The sequence below is a fragment of the Pyrus communis genome, chromosome 3, assembly GCF_963583255.1.
Source record: "Pyrus communis chromosome 3, drPyrComm1.1, whole genome shotgun sequence".
In the NCBI taxonomy this organism is placed as follows: domain Eukaryota; kingdom Viridiplantae; phylum Streptophyta; class Magnoliopsida; order Rosales; family Rosaceae; genus Pyrus; species Pyrus communis.
The window spans coordinates 22,001,026-22,027,776 of NC_084805.1; the positions used below are offsets into that span (position 1 = coordinate 22,001,026).

General features: G+C 36.0%; 2 protein-coding genes across 3 annotated transcripts; both read right to left on the bottom strand.

Moving 5' to 3' along the window:
- Window positions 1-13,732: 13,732 nt before the first annotated feature.
- Window positions 13,733-16,693, bottom strand: LOC137728987 (sedoheptulose-1,7-bisphosphatase, chloroplastic-like). The gene is made up of 8 exons (XM_068467803.1): window positions 16,504-16,693; window positions 16,081-16,200; window positions 15,692-15,877; window positions 15,354-15,435; window positions 15,007-15,228; window positions 14,696-14,796; window positions 14,526-14,597; window positions 13,733-14,277 (listed from the first exon to the last, which is right to left on the bottom strand). Exons 1-8 carry the CDS (start codon window positions 16,621-16,623, stop codon window positions 13,999-14,001), a joined length of 1,182 nt encoding a protein of 393 aa, XP_068323904.1. The 5' UTR covers window positions 16,624-16,693; the 3' UTR covers window positions 13,733-13,998.
- A 552-nt stretch (window positions 16,694-17,245) lies between these two features.
- Window positions 17,246-24,471, bottom strand: LOC137729142 (nucleolar complex-associated protein 3-like). 2 transcript variants are annotated; one of them, XM_068467986.1, is made up of 13 exons: window positions 24,242-24,471; window positions 23,582-23,754; window positions 23,277-23,464; window positions 22,518-22,726; window positions 21,935-22,037; window positions 21,534-21,697; window positions 20,729-20,867; window positions 20,142-20,315; window positions 19,918-20,051; window positions 18,912-19,229; window positions 18,414-18,553; window positions 18,236-18,333; window positions 17,246-17,909 (listed from the first exon to the last, which is right to left on the bottom strand). In XM_068467986.1, the coding sequence occupies exons 1-13, from the start codon at window positions 24,406-24,408 to the stop codon at window positions 17,400-17,402; spliced, it is 2,517 nt and encodes an 838-aa protein (XP_068324087.1). In that variant the 5' UTR covers window positions 24,409-24,471; the 3' UTR covers window positions 17,246-17,399. The 2 variants fall into 2 exon arrangements, with proteins under 2 accessions (XP_068324087.1, XP_068324086.1); XM_068467985.1 differs by having other exon boundaries at window positions 23,277-23,467.
- Between the last annotated feature and the right edge of the window lie 2,280 nt (window positions 24,472-26,751).

Genomic DNA, 26,751 nt, shown 5'->3' on the forward strand with positions numbered 1-26,751 from the left:
GTTTTGGTGGCATGCCTCTAACTTGTCAAAGATTTCTAGGTAGGTGGGTTTTTTTTATCGATCTTTTCAAGCAAATGTACCAATATTATTACTTCAAAATTTATCTTGAGTAGGTGATATGCTTGTGTCACTTATATTTATACGCTAGTATATATCAAGGATTTGATTAATTTAATTTAATTTTAACATTTTGATAAGAAATAAGTGTTAATTATTTGTTTTTCTGCGTAAAAAACAAAAACCCTAATTGGAGCACAAACATGAACGGAAAATACAAAGTCTACCTAGCTGCCTCTCTTTAATACTAAGCTCTAAACATTGATCATAACTATAACTAGCTTAAGATCCATGCATGGTCTTTGAACTAGCTAGTAACACTAACATCTTCAGGAACGACGGCGTAACGAGTTAGATTTATAATAAGATAAGGATTCGAACCCGTTCAATGTAAGTTTTGTTCGGCATCAGTTTTCTGACTTTTGTATAGTGTTTACGGTATATCATTAATGAGTTCTATGTCAAATCTTGTTAGTTAGAGCTCGTGCATTGCATAATGCAAAGACGAAAAACTTTCGTCCTTTTAGTATGCAGGTTCTCCTAACTCCTCTTGCTCCCAAAGGATGGAAAAATACATATATGGAACATAAGATTTTAAAAAGTCTGCTTTATATGGAGCTGAAAAATAGCAAAATTCTAATGGGCAAGGATTACACCAAATGCTAGGGGCATTACTGAAATGAGGTAGTTTGTGTCCTAACCTCAAATCTAAATGCATTATGCGCGCCGGGCCAAATTAAACATAGTGGCTTATTTGGAAGTGCTTCTAAAATGGCTGAAAGCGCTTCTGGTGAAAACATTTTCCGAACCAATCATTGATAAAAATGCAAGTGAATCCAGAAAATAATTAAAGTGCTTCATGCAAGAAGCACCAGTTGTTTTAGGAAACACTTAATTAAATGATTTTAGAACTCTAAAATATTTTCGCTAAAAACGGTTTCAGTCGTTTTAAATGCAGCCCTTAAACTTACTTATATATGTTTGGTATTCCTAATTAATACATAAAAATCAAGGATTGGTGCAGTCAATCTGTCTTTATAATCCATGATATATTTTTGAAAGTGCAATTAACAAACATGACCTTACTTTATATATCAGATTTGCATATATCAATTTCACGACCAAAAAATAAAAATAAAAATAGAAAGAGAGGATTATTTTTTAGGGGAGCCCATTTGCCTATGAATATGATATATACAAATCTGATATTCCGATGACTATGTAATTTGTAATGACATATGAGTAGGCTAAGGTGGTCTCAAACAAGAAATCATGGAAAATGGTGGCAGAATATATTATGTTCAAGACCCCACAAAAAAATTATTTCAATTTTGAACATTACTTTATAAAAATAAAAATAAAAACGATAATACTGAGATCAAAATTTTAAATCAAATTTTGTAAATCAAATGATGTGGTTGTTGATAATTAGATTAACGTGCTTAACGTGATTATTGGTGACACATCATTTGGTTTGTAAATTTAGTTTCACAATTTAATCTCTCTAGCATTATCTAAATAAAAATAATGTGGAGTGTGAAGAAGAAGAAGAAGAATAAATAAGAAATTTTGATTTGATTATGTAGTCAATCAAGTGAAATGTGGATTAATTGTGGACCCGAATAGGATCCAGCTTGAAACAAAACAAGCAGAAATGGACAAGTAATTGAAAAGGATAAGGTACCAAATGTATATGGTGACAAATGCAAAACTGATCATGAAGTGAAGGACGGGGCCCTGCATGCTTGGCTACCTCAAGTGCAATAGAGGCGTCACAAAGACGTATTTTTTACACCATTCACTTGATTAATTATTGTTAATTAGCTTTCTTAATTCGGAATCAATTTTAACCTTATCCGAAATTAAGCTCAACCATACGAGTGACATGATCATATGTTTTATTGGCTGAAATGTGTGACCAACAACTTTTCAATACTTTACCAGATCATATATATCCTTAAAAGAGCGCTCGATGGATGTTCTCTATATATATGTTGTTCAAAATAATATGATCAAGAGGTGCAGTATCTAAGTGTGAAATCTGTAAAGAGTATTTACCCAATTTTTTTACACATGTTTTGCAGGCTTACTCCGTAACGTATTTAACGATTTGAATTGTTTATTTTGTAGAACATTATTCATAGATAATTCTTACAAAAAATTAGACAAATACAAAATCACCATTAAAACATTTATTTGTAGTGAAGAAAATGGACGAACATGGTTCTACAAAGAAACCTCAAATCCTTAATCCCACACGGTCATATGGTTTAAGATTTGGGTATTTTGATAGACATGATTCTTGAGGAAAGACCTTAAAGATAGACGTTTGGATCATTGAAATACATTACGAAGTGGACCTCATAAAAATATGTGTCAAAATACATATAAAAGTGAAAAGAATAATATCATTGAGGATTTTCTGCTTATCTGTATTTCTACAAATCTTTATCATTTTAGAATCCAAGATTGCTATACTGAAGTAGAATATTAGAGAATAAGCTCGGATGATTCTATAATATTTACTTTGATGCTAGCTAGTATTCTGTTTTTAGAGATTCATATGTTTACCAACTAGGCTGTGCTAATTTGACCTTTGACCCTTACCCCGATTAGTACATTAACCCGATAATTAGGGAAAGTAATTCCTGCCTTTGTGTATAAGAAAAAAGGCCACATATGTAGAGAAATATTATCATACTAGATCATGAACCATGATGTACATTAATCATATTGATTCTTATTAAAAAAATAATAAGAGAATATCACAGTCAAACAATATAAATTTAATAAAAGAATAAAATGCTAACAAATTTACTGACACGTTAAAAAATAATAATTAAGATTTTGACATCATCTCTAGCTAAATTGGAATTATAGATCGAGTACTTAATCAGAGTGAAGTCGGATTGCAGGCGCTCATTAAGGCTTATTGTGTGCTAATCCAGAAGGAACAAAACCGTAGCCATTTCCGAGGGAATAATTTAACTGGAGCATTGGAGGTGGTGGGCCTGGTGGCTCCACGAGGGCTTTACAGCTTTATATATATATATGTATGTATGTATATGTATGTATGTATGTATGTATATGTATGTATGTGTGTGTATGTATATGTATGTATAATTAATGGCATAACCCCATTTTATGCCAGGCTACGTACTTGACTTATGTTGCCAGCCAGCTGCATGAGTTTTACACACACACTCACACACATAAATATATATATATATATATATATATATATATATATATATATATATTATTGTATATAAAAAAACACAGGTTCGACGTGGACTTCATGATTGGATACAAAGAAATTCGGTGACAGTTGATGTGTGTGTATATATATAAATATATATATTCTTCTTCAATCTTCAGCACTTCCCTTTAAAAATATATGAACATATATTTCAATATATTTAAAAGAATCATGTTAGATCAAAGATACTACGCGTGACAGTTCGGAAGGACTTGTGAGTTTAATGAAGCCAATATTCGAGATTGGTATGAACTGTGTGACTATCGATACATAAACCGTAATTTATATATGCATGATATTCCTAGAATAATGTTCGAAGTTAACCACCGATCGTTAAACAATTTGAAATTAATGTTGAAAGTATGAACAAATGTATGGTGGAGATTGATTTATGATTGAATGGTGCAGATTGGTCTAGGAAGAGTTTGTTAGAAGGTTATGTTAGAACTAAAAATTAAGGTTAGCTCTATACAAGCATTACATGCTATTTAAAACAAGATCAATATGTATGTGTTTCGTGTTAACCACATACCATTGCGCCATTACACACACATGCACGCGTGCAAGGTTAATGCTATACAATCAGGTAAAGCTTTTGAGGATACCTGAAGACGACATTGAGTTGGATGAACGAGAGAACCCTAGTCTGCAAGTAATCGTCCAAAGAAAGTCTTCTACTCACTTGAAGCCTTTATGTTCTTATGGTGATGGAACCATTTTCTTAGAACGTTTTTTCTGTGAGCAGGGAATTCCTACATTTATTGTGGCAATGGCAGCCAACTTCCATCTATTGTCCCTTTGAACCAAATCTCGGTTTAAATGGAGTACTGGATTAGTGGTAAAATACCTTAAGTGATTATTTCAAAGCATTCTGAATGTGCTTCCACAAAAATATGATGTTAACTATTCCACATATTCAAACTCTATAGAATTATATTATCAACATGTAACCCTCTTTTATCACAACTTGTTAAATCTAAGTAGGATTCTTACAGGTTAGAGTTAGTTTGTAGGTTAGTATAAATTGTAAACTTTCTCTCATTTTCTGTAATCTATTCAACTATTAATACAAGCTTTGATTTCCTTCTAAAAACTTCATCTTCTTCTTCTCTGTAATTTGGATAATAGTTTCATGCCTCTTTCAACTATCAAATCAACCATTGAGTGAAATGTCAAATGTGATGAAAGCTACTAGTGATACAAGTCGCATGACATCTATTGGTTATATATGTATAGCTTGCTAGATAATGAAGCTAAAATTGGATAATTTCATAGATTGTATGCAGGACTGCACTTTTACATTATTGACGAGCTTCTTCTCGATTTTTATATTATATGTATGTAGGGCAACCTACCATATTAGTAATGTCTTCTAGCAGCAATCTTGTTATTGTTGTCCATTGACGTTACCTTTCCTCTAGCTATAGATAGCTACTAACTGATCATATACATCCCCAGCAGGTTCCTACACATGCTCACCTTGTTGTATGAAGATGACGCAAGCACTTAAGCTAGCATCTATGTTTCTTTTTTTTTTTTTGACAAGAAACGATAAAGTTGTATTTCATTCATCATCACAAGCAAATACAAAGGTGCCAATAGATAACAAATACAGAGGTGCCAAATGGATAAGATGGCTCTAGTGACTGAGAAATTGATCTTAATGAATTTGCACAAGCACACAATAAAAGCAAAACCCTTAAACGTCTACCACATGCCCAAACTACAAACAACAACAATGGAAATCTATCACAAAACATGATAGAGGCAACATATTCGGATCGGCATACACACTGGTCGTTGATGAATAGCGAGGCCACATAAAGTGATCACCGAAGAGCGAGACCACTTAAAGTCATCGTTGAAAAATAAGGCCACATAACTCATCTCTTAAAAGATGAAAACCACATACAGCCATTGCTAAAGACCGACCACGTTACTCGTTAGACGAGACAGCAAACTACACTACTCTGAGCAAAGATGCACTGCCCGGCCCATTCCCATGGAGGGCTGTGACTCTCTGACCAAGGAAACCTGCACCAACAACGTTCAAGCGGAATCCACAGTGTTCACGTGTCAAAGGAGGCGGTGAAGCCGCCAAATTTTTAGCGTGCTAAGCAGCGGAGCCACCAAATCTGATCACTCAAATGGCGCAGCTGCAAGATCAGCCTAAGCGGTCTAATCGCCAAATTAGATTGCCCAAGGAGGCGTCTCCGTCATTTTTGAGTGAACAAGGTGGCATAGCCGCAAAACCAGTTGAGGATTGTGTTACACCCCGAAATCAGAATTATCGAAAGGGTGATAGTGGTTGCCAGTAGCCCCAAGCCAAAGCAAGGAACCGACGGCTAAAATGGTTTCGGATCTGGATTTGGGAGCGTAAAGGGTGGCTAGGATTTTGAATGAGAAATACTAACACTTAAGTTTGAGTTATTCTTCAGTACGTCTGACATAATACGTTTGGCTTTAATAGAACCCATTGTATCGTATTTGCATTCATCGTATCAAAACTCAATTAATTCTTAAATTTCGTGAACTATTTTTACCCTTTCAATCTTGTTTAGAACCCACTAGATCAAATCATTAGTGCGTAACTTCTTCAGCATAGCTAATACAAAAAATAATCCAAATTACTCTGTTTAATTGTACAGAATCCAAGAAGAATTAAATAAATGTAGTTAACAAAATCGTAAGTATTAGAATGAAATATGGTTTGTGTTTTATACATGTGAAATATGAAATCAAATTTTATTTGTTGTACCATATTTGTTTTTTACAAGAAATAATAGCGGGATTTCATTGATCATCATAATCAAATACAAGAGTGTTAACTAGGTACATTGCTCCAGTGACCAATACATTTATTTGGAGAGGATTTGCACAAACAAGCAATTAATCAAAACCCCTACATGGCGACCACAAGTATAGGTGCACCAATATAGAATGTCACAAGAACAATAAATGGAACAAACCTATACTAGTGCACACACCTATCTTCGCTGATGAGCAATGCTACACAAAGTCGTCTCTGGAGACAGAGGACACATAAAGTCACCACTAAAAGGCAAGATTACATAGAATCATCGTTTGAAGGTGAGACCACGTAGAATCGTCGCTCGAAGGTGAGACCATATCAAGTCATCACTCAAAGGCGATACCACATTACCTACTGTGACACAAACAAAACCTACACTAATCTAAAAAAAGAGTCCACCAGTCAGCTAGTCTCAATGGAGGACTATGACACTCTAGGCAAAACCACCTGCAACTTCACCACACTAGTTGGATCCATAACTTCCACATGCCAAGCCAACAGATTCGCCACAGATCTGGGCCCTAAGGCTGTGCAACCACACGATAGTGGGGAGAGTGTCACCACCATGAATTCAAGTGGTTTGAAGTGGATTCGACCCTCCAATGACAACGAATCTAACCCAAAACCATGAATTAAGCTTAAGTCAAGGAATAAGACCTTGAGAGAAGGCAAGGGACTAGACCAGTAGCATATCTCTACGAATTTCTGACATGGTATCAGAGCAGGTTCGATTGTAGGTCTTATGGGTCCATATTGTGCATGAGTTACCAGTTTTATATAACATCGTTTTTGTTGTGCCCAAGTTACTAGGTTTAATGTAATGCCATGCGTTGTCTCACGTGGGGTGTGTGTTGAATATAAGTCCCACATTGGGAATTGAGAAAATAAAATACAATATACAAATGTGTTGTTCCACCCCTAATAACATTAAGGGCTTTTGTGATAAAACTCAATACTGAGTAAGAGATGGTTAAGTTGAGATGGTATCAATGTGGAGGAATGGATCACTGGTCCATCCCTCTGAATTTCTGACAAAGATCCGCTAAGAGGGGAGAAGGAAGGCATAAAGAAGTGCCAAGAGGGCAGGAAAAACGGAATCACAGAGAGGAAAGAATGTTGAGGAAAGATGGGAAAGGAAGGAATGAAGAGCTAGGAGAAAGAAAAGATGGGATAGTTGCTGCAGATCTAAGGTTCTTGGGCAAGGAGGGAGGCAGTGCAAGGACGGCCTTGAGAATTTGGAGGCCCTAGGCAAGCCTTCGAAGTGAGACCCTAAAGTCCTCTGATCCCTGGTTCTTTGTACATTAATATGTAAAAAAAAGAATTTGCTAAATACATAAAAAATTATATTTTCACATCAAATATCATTAAAAATTAATATCAAAAGAAGATAAATATACAAACATTACACGTCCCACGTTTTTAGACATAAACGTACAAAATGTTTGCAGTCAAGAGTCTAAAATTGAAAGTGAAGAACAATAAAACTTGATGATCAAGACAGTAAAGAACAATAAAACTTGATTGACAAGTATAATAAACTCAGCAACGCCAATTGTTTCTCTTGTGTTTTTTTTTTTTTCCCTAAAATCAACATTACACTAACGAATCGAATATTAAAATAATTCATTAAATAAAAAATCATTGAAAAGCAAAATATTAATTTAAAGTTTTGATTACCTCAAAATACAATCTTTAAGACTATGTGATAGTTGGTTTAAACATTCGATAGAAATGGAGAGATTGAGAAGTAGAAAGAGAAAAAAATTGCAAGGGGACTTGAGTTTTATAACTTTATATGCATTTAGACATATGGATTGGGAGTAAATTTGAAGGAAAAAAAAAAAAAAAAACTAGTGACTAAAGAGGCAGCTCCATGTTTCGAACTCACACCCCAAAGAAAAGGGAAGTCGAACATTTCCACTACATCAACTTGGGCTACCCTCAGGATGTAAAAAAAATTTGGGATCCCCTCCGAAGTGGAGGCCCTAAGCGGGCACCTACTTGGGCTATCCTCAGGGCTAACCCTGAGGCAGTGCTTGGAGTGAGGGTGGCTATGTGTTAACACTATAAACTTAATTAATTGGCCAATAGCGGAGATTGTAGCTACAATATAGTAGAGCTTACCTCTACATGTACGTAAGTCTCTTTCTCCAAGTCTTTGGAAAGTTGGTAGTAACACATTAACCCAAATTGGTCTCCACATGATAAACAAGAGTGTGATTCCCCAATCCTCCAACATGTTTTAAACAATTAGAAGAAGAAATCTCAATTAGCCGATCACCAAGCCAATAATTAGCAAATGGATAATACGCCAATTAACAAATCATATATACGAGTATATATATACTTGAAAGTTGTTCTCATTTAAAGTAATGAACAAGAAATTTATATCTTAAAATAAGAGGAAAAATGAATTAAAATGAAAGGATTTTTTATATATATATATATATATATATATATGGAAGTCATAACCTCAATTGTATGATTAATAATAACTTCCAAGAAAGTGGGCAAAACACACCTTCGATCGACTTGGAGTTTATGATAATATTTGACTCATTGATTCGTAGTTCAAATTCCAATGCGAACATATCTTGTTTAATTCACACGCCAAACAAAAAATTAACAAATCTTTTAGTCAAACAGTTCGATTCTTGAATTGGCCATTCATCAACGAAATATATAGTATTATTTGAGTTAAATATAAAATAAAATACTGTGGCTGCTGCAGGTAATATATGAAAATAAATTCCGGCCTGGCAGCTTATGATTAGCCTGCAGGTGCTGCAGGCCTTGTATACTTCTTTTTTTGGAAACTAGGAATACCATTCCAGGGCTAAGAAGCCATAGAGGTACAAGGAAGCCTACCAAGAGGCAAACACCAAGAGAGACAGACCATGATAGAAGTAGTGCAAGGGGATACAACCATAAGACACTTCAACCAAGTGAAAGCGTCACCCCAAACACTATCAAAGCAAAATTAATGAGGACACAGAAGACCATCATTGTTCAACACATGAACCAGCAAAGATGGGAGCCTATCGACCCAAACAGATTCACTCATCTTTGGAAAACCAACCAACGCAATAACATGCGCCGCCATATTGGCTGATCTTGGCACCCAAGACCAGCGACAGTTCTGGAAAGCCCCACCCATCTTATTGGCCCTTGCCAAGATAAGATAAGCTCACAACTGCCATTGTCAAGAGAATGACATAAACAAGAAACAACTTCTAGAGAGTCTGACTTGAGAATAACAAAACCAATACCCAAAGAAGCACCCAATTCACAGCCACGAAGCTGTGCCACAACTTCCGCCGCTGTAGCATTGAGAGCCCTTAGAGAGTACCTCACTGCTGCCAAAAACCTACCACCTGCTGCCTTTATCACCTCCCCAGTGAAGCCCAACTTAGACACATTAGACCAGCTAGCATCCACATTGATTTTTGAAAAAGGAGAGATAGGAGAACACCACCTTGAAACTTGGCCCTCCTGTGCATTCACCATTGCCCCTCTGATCCTCGAGCCCTTCACCGCATCCAAAAAGGAACCCATTGCATTGGTTAAAGCCATAAGCACCCTGGTAGGATTAATTGGTACTTGATTAAACACAAAATTATAGCGGGCTTTCCAAATAAACCAACAAGTCAACGCAACATAAGATTGAACCCACTTTCTATTAGCTGCGGACCCAAGATTAGAAAACAAAATTGCTTGCAACCATATCACCCAAGAATGAATACCTGCACGATCCACTTTATAGTTTAGAGCACCTCCAAACCAAATAGGTTCCACCCATGTACAGAGAAGGAAAGATGCTCAATTGATTCATCTTGGCAATGACAAATATGACACAATTGGGAAGGGGATGACCATCGTTTAAAGAGAGCAGCTCTAGTTGCCAGGCCATTGTGCATCGAGATCCAAAGGAAATGCCAGATCTTTAGAGACACCTACAGCTGCCAGATACCTTTCCAACATTCCTTTATGAGTAAACGAGCAATAAACTGACGATGATCCCTCAACCTTAGCATCCTCAATTAGATCTATCGATATCCAGACTTGACTGAGTACTTGCCATCCCTACTAGTAGCCCAAACTAACCGATCTTTCCTACTCGGGTCGTCGATTGGAGTGTCTCTAATCGCCTCTTGATCCATCGCAGAGAGGAAAGGCTGCAGAAAGCTTAAATCCCACTGCCTTGAAACTGGGCATATAAGAGAGTTGACACGCAAGTTTTTAGTGACCCTAACCTCTCCAAGTGGCATAGGGTGTCCCGAAGGTAACGATGGCAGCCACCGATCCACCTACACTCGCACATCTTCGCCCCTCATAATTTGCCAATGGGAGCCATTTCGAAGCAACTCCCTACCCGAGAGAAGACTCGTCCAGGCCCAGGAAGCTTTTTTGGCCTCCCAAATGGAACAATGTGAGAAATAACTAGCCTCGATCACTTGTGCACAAAGCGAATTTGGCTTAGAAATCAAACGCCAACACTGTTTGGCAAGTAAAGCATCATTAAACTCTTGAAAGTTCCTGAAGCCCAATCCACCCATATCTTTAGGAAGGCCTAAGACCTCCTTTGACACCCAATGGATCTTCCGCAGCTCCCCCTTACTTCCCCACCAAAAGCCCGCAACCAAGGCATCTAACTCTTGACAAACAATAGCGGGGAATTTAAAAATACTCATAGGGTAGGCGGGAATAACCTGGACCACTGCCTCAATCAAGACTTCTTTCCCCGCTCTTGATAAAGTACTCTATTTCCAACCTTGCAGCTTCCCCAATATCCTCCCCTTCACATAGGCAAGGCCACATTTCTTCGAACGTCCCCATATAGTAGGAACACCCAATAAGTGCCCGGATTATCCACCACAGGAATACCAAGAATGTTACCCAGTTCAACCGAAACCCCATTTGGAATATTTTCCCCGAAGAAGACACTTGATTTCTGCATATTCACTTTCTGTTCCGAAGCATCACAATACCTCTCAAGTATGTGCACCAGATTCCTACAATTTTGCACATCAGCTCTCAAAAAGATTAAGGTATCATAGGCAAAGAATAAATGTGAAATGACTGGGCCCAAGGCACCAATCTGCACGCCCTCCAGCTGCTTAATGTCTACCGCCCTCTGAATCAATCTTGAGAGAACCTCCCCAACCAAAATAAATAGATATGGAGACAGAGGATCACCTCGCCGAAGACCCCTAGGAGGATCAAATAATAGAGGATATATAACAAAAATAATACTTGAAAAAATTAATTAGCTTAACTCGGAAACTGCATGGCGTCTTAATAATATCGATCGGTTTGGGAAGTTGCTGCACATGGAACCTTGACAATTATAATTAAGTACAATATATACGGTATGAATTTTAGCAGCCGCAGTCATGTTCAAGATCGATCGTAAGTCATAGTCAAGTGGTACGTACTAATGATGGAGAAGAAGAAGCACATGCATGTTTGATTGACCTGCATGTAATTACTTATAATTGTATAAGATTAAAAAAAAAAATTCAAGTAAAGCCAAGGTATTCTGATGTGGGATTCAGAATTTTGATTAATAAGATGTTCTGATGTGGGATTCAGAATTTTGATTAATATTATGGAACATGAGTGAACAAAATGTTTTTGGAAACAATCACTTGATCATCACATGCAAGCTGACATGCAGATATAGTACAATTTTTGTATGCTTAAATCACAGTTGTTTAATTATAATTAAGAGAGGGAATTGTTATTAGCACTTCAAAAATCTCATTCTACACTCCAAACTTTCTATATTAGGAAAATTAAATACACTTGTGAGAAGTGTAGAATGAGATTTTTGAAGTGCCAATAACACTTCCCTTAAGAGATGGCATCTCTATAATCCTTGAAGGCTAAGGCTTTTCAATCTCTCAACAGAAGAAGAACAAAAATCATTTGAATTTGCTAATAATGTCGATAATTTTGTTTTGTATAGCTATATAGGAAGTGGTTGTGGCACATGTTACTAATTAAGGGAGTTGGTTTTCCATATGCAGAGTGGAAAAACCTTACTAACTGAGGAAAACTTATGAAAATTATTTGAAAACTTTGAATTTTAACAAAAATGACAAAATAAAGGGTAAAGTGAATAGTACCAGGATTGACTTTTTAGTGTAAAAATGTGGTTTTTCATTAAAATGAACAATATCATAAACTTTTCGTTAAAGTTCCTTACGAACCATGCATGGCGCCATTAATCTATTGGATCCAGATTTTAGGGAATGAATATACAATCACATGTATAACTGCTAAGGGTTGTGGCTCAAATGTACAGTAATTAGAGTATTATTTATGCATCTGATATCTTGTATTTCATATTCTCTTCCCTTTAATAAAAAAAAATAACGCGTGTATAGTACCAAATTGAAAGAGAAATTAAAAATATTCCATTATCATAGGAAACAATACACATAATTTAGTATAAATAGTAGCCCTATATAATAAAGAGTTCAAAGGTTTAGAAGGATCGAAGCACAACAAATCAAATACCATGGTAGGAACTTGCCTGAACGAAAAGACTAAAACTATGAATTTTCCCAACGCTATAATTTTCAGTGTAAATTGAAAGTAATCTCTAAGTTTTGTTTTGAGAAATGAAAGCATGAGTTGAAACAAATAGGAGTTGGAAATATAAAGACTCAGCTTCTAAACATGAGGTATCATTTTCTACAGCTTAGGGTTCCTTCTAACGAGGTACGTGCTGGCTTTTTTTTCTTTTTTTCTTTTTTTAAAGTAAAAAAAAAAAAGAGGGCCGGGGGGGGGGAGAGAAGGAGGGGGGAGAGGGGGACAACTGGTGGCAAGCTACGATTATCCATTGCTTTCGAGGACCGGGAAGACTTACGGATGCATTTTAGCCTCTTCCTGACCACAAGTCCGACTTCCACACAAGTACGTGCTAGCTTAAATATAAGCATATGGTATCTAGTTGTTCTGGTTAACTTCTGATATTGCAATTTGATCTTAATAGTCTTGCAAATTGTGCAAAATCCCTACTAATATGGCAAATAACTCTTAATACTTTTACTAAATATACAAAGTAAAATTTTATTCAGACTCGGTTTTTTCTCAACTGTTCTCTCTCCTTCCGGCGGCTCCTCCATGTATTTGTCGGTGTCTATTTCCTACCCGACTATTTTTTTTCCCTGATATTTCGGTGAGCTATGAACTAACTAAACCACCAAATAAAAGTAGGTACCGGGGTGCTACATATAGAATCAAACCACCATCATATCTCTCTGTTCAATCTCCACTGTTTCCAATTTGTAGTAAACATGTTTAGTTTGATGCGTCACGAATCATGATATGGTTGGAAAAACAAAATTATGGACTAGGGCATTGCATATTGGGCCTAAAAGTTGGTTCGAGACCAATTAAAATAATCCAACATTTCTGTTATATTGTTATTTTGCATGAAAAGTACATTGCTTTGTGACCTTTTCCAACTTTTGCAAAGGTTTTTTGGGTGACATTTTTTGTGTCTGCACAAGGTAGAGACAGACGGTTTTGTTTTCGTGCATTCACTCAATGGGTGGTAAATATATCGTCTTAGTTATTAAGAAAAACATTGTCAATACATAATTGGGGTAGTAACTCTTTGTAGATCTTTTAATTTCTGCAGATAAATCCACTTACTGTAATCTACTTCCATAATTCTCAGAGAGTAATGAGTTCATAGAATGTTTTCAACAATTTTTACTTCTCAATACAAATCCAAACCTTGTGTCTCTAATTTCACAATAACTAGTTGATATATATAGCTTCATTTTTTACAACAAAAAAAGAACATAACCAAAAAAAAAAAAAAAATGTTGAAATAATGAACAATGTAAAAGTTCTACTAAGCAGCAGCTCCAACAGGCACTCCCTTGAGCCGGGATGATCCATACAAAGTTTCTTCAAAGCGGATAATCTCGTTCTTCGATCCATAAGCAACTTGAGTTCGATCGTCAAGGTTAACGACTATTTTATCGAGTACGGACTGATGTCCGTCACTGCTGAACCCTCCAGCATTCTCAACCAACAACCCTAATGGAGCAACCTCAAACAACAGTCTTAGCTTAGCCTTGGTAGTTGGAGATATCACATTAGTGAAGATACCCTTCTCCTTTACAATAATCTGCAGACCGAAATTATGTTTTAACTTTTTAGATCGATGCAATAGTAGCTTAGTAAGTATAAATTAATAGTAGATGTGTCCGACTCCAAAAAAAATAGTCGATGTGTCATATTGGAGTGATTGTGCTCTCCTATGCACCCAAGTCCAAATCCTCCTTCTCAATTTAGATTAATGTAAAATAGAATAACGCATGTATGAAGAGAAAATTTTAACTAAACTCAAACATGGCAGTTGATGTAAGTAAAGACCTGGTTAACATCTGGAACCATTCCTCCAGTGTATCTCAACGTGTACTTTTCTTTCAAATAGTAGTCAATCAACTGGTAGATGAAAATTCAAGAAATTGCCCCATCAGTCAAAAAATTTTAACAGTCCTCTAAAACAACTGTAAAATAAAATAAAAGAAATAGGAAATGACCTTGCTGTAGTCAGGGTTGTCAAAGGTAGCTCTCAAGTTTCCAGGAGAGAAGAGCTTTCCTTCACCAATTTCTGTGGTCTCCTTAACATGTTGCCATTTTCCTGACCAATGCATTTATAAAGAAATGAGAAAAATTTAAGGTCCGTTTGATAACTATTTCGTTTTAGTTTTTCATCTTTTGTATTATAGGTACAGGAAAAGTATGTGGGAATCCATGCATTAAGTTCAAAGTTTATAACAGAAGTCAGCTATCAAATTATTGTTCGAGAACAAATTTACATGGAATTTAATTCTATGATCTGAAAACTAACCTTCATCAAGAAGAAGGAATTCGTGGGTGCCGGGGAAGCCTTTAACAGCAAGAACATATGTCGTTCGAGGCCCATAAATTCCCATGGCTGCAGCAACCTGATCTCTTCCTGTTACCCCAGTTAACTTATCTCCTGGCCACACCCCGAAAATTGTGCCCACTGTGAAGTTCGTGTCGACGATGCTGGATCCATCCAAAGGATCAAAAGCAACACTGAATCCACCTGTTTATGTTATGTTTAACTTGTAAGTAACCTTCTCAGACTCTCAGTCATCCCTTTTAAAATCTGCAATGTTCAAATATTGTGTGCTCGATATGAATATATGAGTCGAAATAAGAGTAGCAGACCTTCAACTGGGCCTCCCATGTCTTGGAGCTCTGGAACTTCTTCAGAACAAGCATATTTGCAGACATGTGAGTAAGTTAAGGCCTACATGTTCAAACACATAAATCAGTTTTCACAATAGAAGAGAAGCGGCTTCTTTTCTGCGAATTTCAAATCATCCCATATATCTGTCATTCTGATACCATGTCAAGATTTCAGAGAGAATTGTCTCGATGATGCAATTATAAGCTTGTAACATCATTCAATATAAGTTGTATTGAATTTCTTCATGTAACTTTCTAATGTGTGACTTGACTTTATATTCTTCAACATTATAATATATACAAAGATTGAGTCTGACCTCAAAAAGAAGCTTATCAGCAACCATATCCACAGCAAGCTGCTCATCTCCAAAAGAATTCACACATGCTGTTCCTCCACAAGATGCTGTCCTCACTTTATATCCAATGGTCCTCAATGCTTCCCCCATTGATATCAACAATGTGATCAATTTCTTATCTGGGGTTGCCTTGGTTAAGAATTCCTCCTACAACCACAAATAAGTTAATTAACAAATAATTCCTCTTAAAGCTCCAATTAAAAAAACCTTTTTGCCTAAACTGGTTGTTAAGCTCTTTTCTCTAAAGCCGCTTTTAACTTTTAGGAAATAACAATAACAACTCACAAAGTTCTTTTTTTTTACTTTTAGGAAATAACAATAACAAATCACAAAGTTCTTTTTTGTCTTACCAAGCTATCACCAATTGCACATTTGGGAACAATTGAAGTGTTCTTTGTCTTCAAAACTTTTAGGGATGACTTTGGCACCATCCGCAATGATTCCCCAAATAGAGAGCTTGTTCTCAACACCTGCCATGCATTCACAAAACAAACCCTTTAGTTAACTTCACTCACTATTTTCATTTGAGCGCCATTTGAGCACATGTCAAAAAACCAAATCTATTAAATAGACGTCATATGCATCTATTTTTTTATAAGACAATATTCTAAAGAGGAATTCGAACTTGGGTGAAAGGCGACAGGTACACTGTCCTAACCAACTAACTTAACCTAGGTCTGGATAGAAGTTACTTGCATTCACATGCCAAAATATGTGCAAGCATTTATGTACGTCTATTATATTAATGGCTGAAAACACCAAACAATTAATACCTTGGAATTGAAGGATGGATAGATGGAAGCAGGAGAGAAAAGAGAGCTTGAATGCTGAGATGAGACATTATTCCGCACTGGAAAAGCTCCCCTGGCATAGCATGCAACACTGGTCTCCATGTTTGAATATTGAGCTTCGAATCAAGCAAGTCTACCCCTGCCAGTATGCCTTCTTTGCTCAAGGGTTCTTCCTTGGGGCTTGGAAACTTGGAATGATGAGTTGGGATTGTGGATATATAACCAGCTAATAGTGTTTTGCCACGTGGCACATGCTAAATTTGGTAAGCTGAGAAAGTGGCTTGGGGTGAGTTAATTAGCATCACTCAAATATCTGTGGCTATGCTATGGTCCCCATGAAAGGATACGGTTGAGACTTGAGACCCCACTTACAAGAAATGTGTTAACTTCATGGGAGCTCCACTCTTCATTTTGTTTGTGTACTTTACTAGTTGATGGGCATAAGCAAATTTGGAGTTCAACGACTCAATCAGTTGAGAGCATTCATTTTTGTACTCGAGGTCTTGAGTTCAACACTATTGATTGTAGCAAAAAAAAAGTAGCTTAGACGTCTTCCTTAAATCATTGGCGTTAGACAGTGAATGAAGGAATCATTGGAGCATTAATGAACACTAACATTAGTTAAGACCTAGAATTTAGGATAACAAGTTGGTCTAAATTCACATGTCTATATATTCCAGTAACATTTCAACCTTCTATATCATTTTTTAGCAAGAGTAAATGATAAAAAGTGAGATGGATAAACTTTGTTAACAAAAAAGCCGAAATATTAATTAGAATGAGAAGAATATTACACATGATTCCAAAATGGAAAGAACATATAGTGAACAATAAGCTCGTACATTTGCCTGAATACAAAATTTTCAAGACCAACAACGTCATTTGACAGTTAACGAAGTTTTCCTTATCTTGGTTTTCGGCTTTTTAGCCTTCTTCTGCTGCTTATACTCTTCATATAACTGTATGGATGATGTGGTACTATCTAGCTTAGCCCTCAAACTCTGATTCTCCTTAATGTCACGAAGAAGCGTAAAATGAGCAGACAGTTTCTGTCTCACATCATCTTCATCAATTGGACTTGTATCTGCAGACGGTTCTATCCCAGCTAATAATGAAGACCCACTTCCTCTTTTTCTCTTGTTAGTTGATTTTTTGATGTCATTTGGTGGGTTGAAAGACTCCTGCCTCTCCAAGGAATAATCCATGAAAGCTTGTTGAGGAGAAATGGTAGAGAGATAAACCTGGTTATGAGCAGTGTTCATGGTTGATATACTGGAAGCCATATTTGAGATAGCTGGATGATAATGCTGGGCGAGAAGATTGAGTTCCCAAAGAACTGAAGCAAGAGCGCCACTTAAGTTGGGGTCTGAAGCATCTGGGTGATATTTCTGTGTATTGGGAGGGAGAGAGGACGAGAGAGCAGAAGAGTTGGATCAATCAATATAACGAGATTATTAGCGTAATAATTCCAAATGTACCAAACCAACAGCACATATAATAAAAAATCATTTATAAATAAAAGGAAACCACTATATAAATCACTTTAATGAAGATTGCTTTTTGAATTAAACACTTTAATGATGGTTTGTGCCTCTTTACCGTGGATCAGAATTTAGATAAAAGCTATGTTGAATAGCAGACAAATCTTGGCTCCAATTTATTAAATATCATGAAGCATGATTAACGGACAAACAAGAGTAGCATGAGAGCTTACTGCAACGGAACCGGACACTGAGCCACCTCCAGCATCATTTTCTAACAGATTCCGGCACTTGACATTCTTCAGAAGAAGATGTTTTAAAGTAACCAAAGCTGCAAAAGATCAGAAGGGAACATGGATAAGCAATCCATGACAAGGCATTGATTAGCTTCATTGCTTAACAATAACATACCAGCCATGGACTCAGCAGATCCCGAACATAATGAGAATGTAGCCAAACGCTTTACAAATGCAGCAGCCTTCTGCATGTCATGTTGTCTATCATCACACAGCATCATCTTCAAAGCTTCAGCTAATACTTCGCCCTGATCTCTGTTTCCATAAATACAAACAGTAGAAAAAATGTTTAGCTAAGTCATTACAATGATCATAAAACATAAACCACACAGAAACCCAGAAAAAGATGTGTGTGTGTGCCCCAGAGAGAGAGAGAGAGAGTGTGTAAATTTGACCTAGAAAGCATGCACTTATACTAAGGTGAAAAATCAATAAACCATCACGGGAAACAAGCTTATCACAACAAATATTTCAGTAGAAAGATGCAAACTTAGTTTCATAACTCCAGCATATATGGGTCTAGGAATCTGGGGATGTTTATCTACTTCATCTAAAATGTGGTAGAGAAATGTTTTACCATAGCAAATTTTGGGATTTTAAGTTTGGTACATACCTTCCAGGCCTATATTCAAGTATAATATTGTAAAGCTGGACAAAGAAGTCCTGAAGATCAACATTTAAGGCATCAAGATTGCTCCTCATCACTTTAAATGCAACAATGCAGCAGCGGAGGCGTTCAGATACAGTCAAGCATTTTGATGTATTCTCAGAATCACTACCAGCAGAAGCTAGCTTTTTCAGATAGTTTATAAGATCGCCCATGAAATCCAAGTCAATTAGATGCGAGAACTTTCCTAGTCCTTTCAGACACGGAGCAAGTAAAGGATGGGGCTCAGGTGTACTCGTAGATGAACCAGCATTTGCTTCAGATCTGAGTGGATAAAAACAGGAAATTGATCAATTCATTTGAAATCCTAAATATTGAGGAAGTAAAAATGTCATCAACTACCCAAAAGCAAATTATAAATGCTTGCCACTTTCATATTAATGAAAGACTCAAAAACTGAATACATCTCCAATTTCAAATATCACTCTCAAAGCAACCATTACTGCTTGTGAATATCTAGTTCATCAAAGTAAAGCACATGCATTCAGCGTATTCATAAAGAAGCTCATTCATGCCGTCTACAAATTAACATAGAAGAACATTCATGTTTACCAACAGGTAGAAAAATTATGATACACGAATACGATCAACAATAACTAGATTACTTTAACAATAAATAGCTTCAAAATAACAGCAGTATTAATGACAAGCAGAGGAGATGGATCTTATGAAGGACAGAATCAGATACCAAGCTCCTTTATGGGCTTTGCTAAGCACTTAAGGCATATACATTTCAAAATCATCTACATTGGCTGGGACTTTTGCGTTGAATGCAACTTATTTCTTGTCAAGGAAATGCTGTCGGTTCTGCTATGATATGTATATGAGTACATAGGTTCCATATATTATGAGCAATCTGCTATTTCTTGCTCTAGTTTGTTTTTTAAGCTAAATTAATCTCATAGGATATTTCATATTGAAAGTTATTAGAAAATCATGATGCGTAACAAACCTGGTAGCTGATTGCATTGTATGTTTCAATATACGAAAATATATTTCAAATACAGCAGAAAGTGTCTCTGTCTGCATTCCTCTCCGCTCCATAACATCTGGGGCAAAAGCAACAGCCTTGTAATCGGCAACAACCTATGTATACATTACAAACGTCAACATGTTGAGGAGCAAAAACACTGAAACAAGCACAAAATCAATAAGTCAATGGAACAAATAAAACACCTCCTCTCTTGTCTTCGCCAATAATTCTTGCCTACTCCGTTTCTTTTCATTTTCCTTCTGTTGACGAGCCTCCTCATAATGCTTCTTTTTCTTACTTTTCTTGCTTTGGGGTTTAAATTTCTCATCTCTTGCAGCCCTCCCAAGATCCTCATCAAATGACAGAGACAAGAAAACCTGCACAAGTATTCAAAACAATAAGCATGGAAATTGACAACATGCATCATGTAAAGAAAAATTACCAATAAGCATGGAAAGGCCCTCTACATTTGCTAACGTAAAAAAGTAAAGCTCCATTTAAACAAAAATAAATAAATAAATCTGCCATCTAGTTGTCTGAACATGGAGTCCAAGAGTAGATGACAGCCATAACAATGGAACTAACACTCATATCTTAAATCCGTACAATCACAAATTCATAAACATTTTTATGGCTAAGTTCAAGGTTATTGTTATGAAACTACAGCATTGATCATATTTCTCTTTAGGAAAAGCAAAACAATCCAGAATTGAGTCAATCAGGAGTCAATCAGCCAAAAAAATTTGCATAAACAGAAACATAATTAACAATTAGAAAAGCTATCGCATGCCTCCAATGAATCAGGGTGCATTTGGCAATTCTGAGCTTTCACATGATTTGCAATTAATCGAACAGCCTCCACAGTAGCTTCGCCATTATGTTTTCCCTCATTTGTAAAAAGTGACTTTACGGTTGAACAACATAGTTTCCTGTTATCAAGTAGTTCACAATTAGATGGATGAAAGAGTGAAAAAGAAATTTGGGTATGAATGTTGACACACTTATCATGTGAGTAAATAAGCGCCATGCATCGACCCAGACATGAGCAAAATGTGTAGACTGGAATCAGCGACGAGGTATTCTCTCAACTTCATTATGAAAACTACAACACATCCATACATCTGAATCTTTTCTATGCCTACATATGTATATTTTTGCATTCAAATGTATCTTTCCATGAGAACCACACCATGGTCATTAATATAATTATGAAATAAGAATCATATCTTTATATATATTGACAAAATTGATTAATACCCTTTACAATTTTAAACTCTTATTACTAAGTGAATGAAGGTGTTTCAACACCCATGGTTTTGTCACAAGTCCTTAACCGCAAGCTTACAAACCTTTATGGTTTTTTCAAATAAAAGTAAAATTGAAAATCTAAAACAAAGAACTCGTTTCCACTCAAAACCTTTTCTTAATCCTAAAGTATAATAAACGCTTCTGATGCTCAATTCTAGAGCTCATAAGTGGATTCCAACTTTAAGACACTCATTTTCCAAATTCTTGTGTCAACCATCAAAGGCACCTTGTAAGTTTAATTAAACAAAGGCCAAATTAGGGATTAAAGAGTAAAGATAGAGCAAAACCTTACAACATCATCTGGGGAGCCTACGTTTCTGATTACAACACCTAACAAGCTCTCCCGGAAGTTGAAGTGGGGTGCTGCCTCAAGCAATGTACAGATACAGCGAAATGCAACATGTTGAAAAGAGGGCTGTTTTTCTAATGCTGCCAACTTCTGCAGGTACGCCTGAGAATGTGCATTAAAGGAGAAGAAAAATAACATGATTCATAAGTATAACTTGTTTAGTTGCTACCATACACTATCACAGAATATTGAACCAGTACACTTAAGCATACAATCAGGTTTCACTAGCTTAAACAAAGGCATAGCATATCCACTAGAAAAACAGAATTAAGAAACAGAAATCATAACAACATTCAAATGCTAATTTTCCATCAGGACTCCATAGAAAATATTGCCAACCTTGTACACAGATAGCAGTGTTGATTCATACAGCCGCATTTTCTTAACATCCTTTGAAACCTTCATTTCCAGCTCCTTCTCAGTAGGAAGCCTAATCCGGTATCTGCAATACATGAAAAAAAAAAAAAAAAAAAATCAAGTTCAAATCCAAAATTGGAATGCAGATAGAAAAGATGTTGATCATGAGTAAAACAAGCACAATAGTTTGCAACCCGAGTTTCATGCTTCAACACAAACACGGAGTGTCCAAAAATAACACCCAGACATATAGTACAAGTATGTATTTTTAATTTTAAATATTAGGACAAATTAATGTATATTCAATAAAACAATATTCTTCCAGTGAAGAAAAATATGAAAAGAACAGAAAACAATAAAAACCAACATAGTAAACAAAAACATCAACCCTATATAAGTTTCTCAAGAGAAATCAATAAAATAACAGTTGCTTTTCTCTGAAGGCAGTTTCCCCCAAGGACAAGGGAGTGTTAGAAATTGATCGGCAACAACTTTTATGCAAAGCAACATTTCAACAACTCATACAAGATCAAATGTACATCATTGAACAGAACAGTGGTCCTACCCAGGAATAATGTCTTTAAACACAGCCAACAAAGATAGGAGTCCAAGTTTGACTATTGCATGATTATTATCTTTACACATTTGTAACACCTCCTTCAAAGATTTTATATTAGACTCTGGATCAGAAAGCAGCGCCATTCCCAGCTCTGCAAGTTTATTCTTCTTACTTTCAAATGCTTCTTCAGCTGTAAGATCTTGTTTAACCTCAGCCTGAACGAAGAAGAAAGGTTACTTTACATGAAACACATAAAAGAAGCTGAAGAGAATTAAGTTATATCCTCCATACCACATTATCAGATGGACCTTATATTCAAAATAAGCAGATATAATTAATAAACAAATAACTTCATTCACTATTACCAACTCTAGTCCTTTGAGGCTGACAATACACAACTCGTAACTTCTTTCTTTCATGCCTTATTATTTATTCATTGAATGAAACTTGAAATTTGAATGCATATTTGATGAGCATGTAGAAATCTATACAGAAATTGGTAAATGGACAACCCCGGTAGATGTACATCATTACTTTGTCACACGTGATTATCTTGATTAATGTCACATATTGTAACATAAACTTACAGAGCATCACCATTTCTTGGGATGTATTGGATTATTTCCCCTTTTCTTTTGAAATATAAGTTCTACTATTTCAGGTTATTCATTGAACAATGTATTATCAAGACAGTTGATGCTATATGTATATCCTTAAAAACATCAGGAACATAATAGAAGAATAGCTAGTCCAATCAGATGATACCAGCACTGCTTCTTGCAGAGTTTGTTCGACTTCAGGTTCAGCATCCTTCCCTTGTTTTTTCGCCTCTTTCTTACTTTTCTTGAGCTTTGCCCTCCTTTCAGCCTTTGTCAACTTAACTATGCCTTTATCTGCAGCGCCACTGGTTTCCTCTTCAGTGGGATCATTCCCGGATAATTTTGGTGTCTTTGCTGCTGCACCACGAATTTGAACAAATCACACTCAGTATACATCCAAACACCATTCAAAGACAACTGCCCCACTTCACATTTTTCCGAACTAGAAAAAAGAAAATACTAATAACGAACCTGTTCGATAGTAGAGTTGTCCATCTAAGGTTTTAACAGGAAGGGCATCTACACGATCAACTTGAAGCTCAGTATCCTCCTCTTTTTCTTTCTGCAAGGATTTCCTTTTTAAGCGCTTTTCATAAAAAGCTTCCAAAGCATCCTCCTTCACATCGGCAACCCGGGTAACATGCCTTTGTACAAACACAAATGTCGATCAGATGCTATAACGAACACAAAATTAGAAATCAAGATAGAAGAATCAACAGAATGTAACCACAAAACGCCTTCACTGCCAAGTATGAAAAGATTGACATAACTTGCAAGTTGCAACCAAAAAACAAAGTCCTTTTCTCAATCATTCCAGTTGTAAGTTAAAACCCATTTTTGAATCGAAATATGCTACAATTGTAAAGCTCCACTTCGCAGAACCAATAAAAGAAACCCAATTCAACTGGTTATTTACCAATTCAAAACTTAGTAACAGAACCAACATTATCATTCACATAACCAAATTAACAACGAAAAGAACACCTCTGTTGCTACGAACAAAAATGAAACTAAAATTTTCAAAATATAGACCCATTCAATAAAATTCCATATAATATACCATCATAAATGTATACACAAAGAAAAGTAATCAAAGGAAATTAACCAGTTAATAAGATAAAAGGAACGAACTTGGTAATGGATTGGGTGTCCAAGGTGGAGAGGAAGCCAGCGTATTCTTTGTTCTTGTCGACGAAGTCCTTGTCCTCGTCGGAGATTTCAATTTCGTCCTCTGAGACCTCCGGTGGGAGATCAGGAGGTAGAATGATTTTCTGCTTTTGCTTCCTCTTCGCCCCCATTCTGTACCTAAAACCCTAACTGCCTGCTTCCTGGTCGATTATTTTGGGGATTAGGGTTTTGTGTTTATCAGTAGGGTTTTAGACAGTCTCAGAGATAGAGAAGGTGAAGATGAAATCTCAGCTGGCTAAACTGTGGGCCCAATTTTGGTACTTGTCAGCCCATTTCCTATACCTTCAGCCCACTAAAAAGGGTCCATTGGAATTTTAGTACATTTGAAGATATGGGCTTTTAGGTTGTAGAGTATGTGATATGGCCAAATTTTTGGTGGTCATCTGTAGGGTGGGTGCGGGTCGAGCTAGGATTTTTGGTATGATGGATTCTGACTCAACTTGTTTTTTGTAATCGAGTCCCAGTTGGTCTGACTTTATGTATTTTTGTAAATGGAACCAGTTCATTGGATTTGTTTGATACGGTCTTGTTGCTATAGTCGAACAGATCTGTTTTCAATCATATGTGGAAAGAGAACCTCTTCGGATCTCTTCCACCAAGGTCATCGGATGAAGTGATTCGGGCCTTTCAAATTTCATCCAACGGCCAAAAATTATTGTAGCTTTTAAGGGGTCAAAACAGATGGGGCGTTCGATGAAATTAGCATAAAAAAAAACAATATAAAAATGAGGCTAGAGAAATTAGCAATATACTGGATCAGTGATCATGATATTTGATAGCAAAGTAGGAATCTAAATAGTTAATGATAGTGATAGTAACACTACTAAATACAAATATTTTGAAAGGAAAAGGAAAATTGAATTTCGACGGTAGCAGTAGCAGGCTACAGATCATGGTATTCCCAAAACCCCCAGTGGAAACATTGTTATGGGAAAACTTAGTTTTAGTCTTTTGCTAATCTGAACAGTTTGCTTAGTGCTTATCCTTAAAAGATATGGGCCCGGTTACCCGCATATAAGAAATATGGACATGGTTTTACACAAGATGGAGCTAACTCGAACCGTATTGAAAATTAAAACGAAGAACTGGATAGTTTTGCATTGGACAGGGTAATGTAAGATATAAAAAGATGATAAAAATTAATGCTGAGTAGAATTTTTTGTAATAATGACCGTTTAATCTAGTTAACTTTGTATTCATTTAATTTAGAAGAGATTTTGAGCTCAAGTAAAATGAACGAGGTTTGCTGCATTTAAAAAACAACTAATAAAGGTTGCTAAATTTCCTTTTGACTAAACAAAATGAGATTTTTTTTTTTAAAGGGTTTTTATTACAAATGATCATTGAGATTGATCAAACTCATTATTTTAGTCACTTACAAAATCAATCAACGTCGTCCCTGACATTCACCACCCCACATTAATTTGGTCCTTATATTAAGATTCCGTCAACTATTTTGTTAGTTTGTATGTAGAACCCATGAATCAAAGAAATGGTGACACGTGGATTACACAAAATAAGGGATTTTATCACAAATGATCTCTGACGTTGATCCAACTCCTCATTTTAGTCCCTGAGTTTCAAAATTTGATAAATTTGGTTCCTGACTTTCATTACCACACATCAATTTAGTCATTCCGTTAAAATTTCATCAATATTTTTCCTTTATGTGCTGATGTGGTCCAACTAGTCCAATCATATGGCTTCATGTGGATTAACTATAAGAAACCTTTTTTTTTTTAAGAGTGAACCAACAGACGAGTATTCCGCGTTGACATTTTCTCGCATCCCACAACCCAAATTGGGGAAAAATATAAAAATTCAATCTAAATTTGATAAAATCGAATCCAAATTCAATTCAAGTTTGATAAGATTATAACAAATTAGAGAGAATGAGGAGTGAGTTTAGAAGGCCAAGTACTTTAGTAGTGTCATGGTGTCTTCCCTTTCTTTTTGAGCATACCATGATGTAGACGACGATGATTTTTTTTTTCTTTTAGTGTTGGTCTTTAGTTTTTTATTTTACTTTTAGTTTTAAATTTCTAAAAAAATATTAAAAAAAAAGCTTCTTGTAACTAATCCACGTGGCGCTATATGATTGGATTAGTGGGATAAAAAATATAGACGATACTTTAACGGAAGGATTAAATTAACGTGCGGTATTGAAAGTTAGGGACCAAATTTATTGATTTTTGAAACTCACAGACCAAAATGAGGAGTTGGATCAATGTCAGGGATCATTTGCGATAAAAATCTTTATTTTGTGTAATCCACGTGTCACTATTTCATTGGATTCGTGGGTCCCACATACAAAACCTACATAATAGTCGAAATGACCAAATTGATGTGCGGCAGTGAATGTTAGGGATGACATTGATTGATTTGAAAGTGAGGGACCAAAATAATAAGTTTGATCAATCTCATGAACCATTTGTGATAAAAATCCTTTAAAA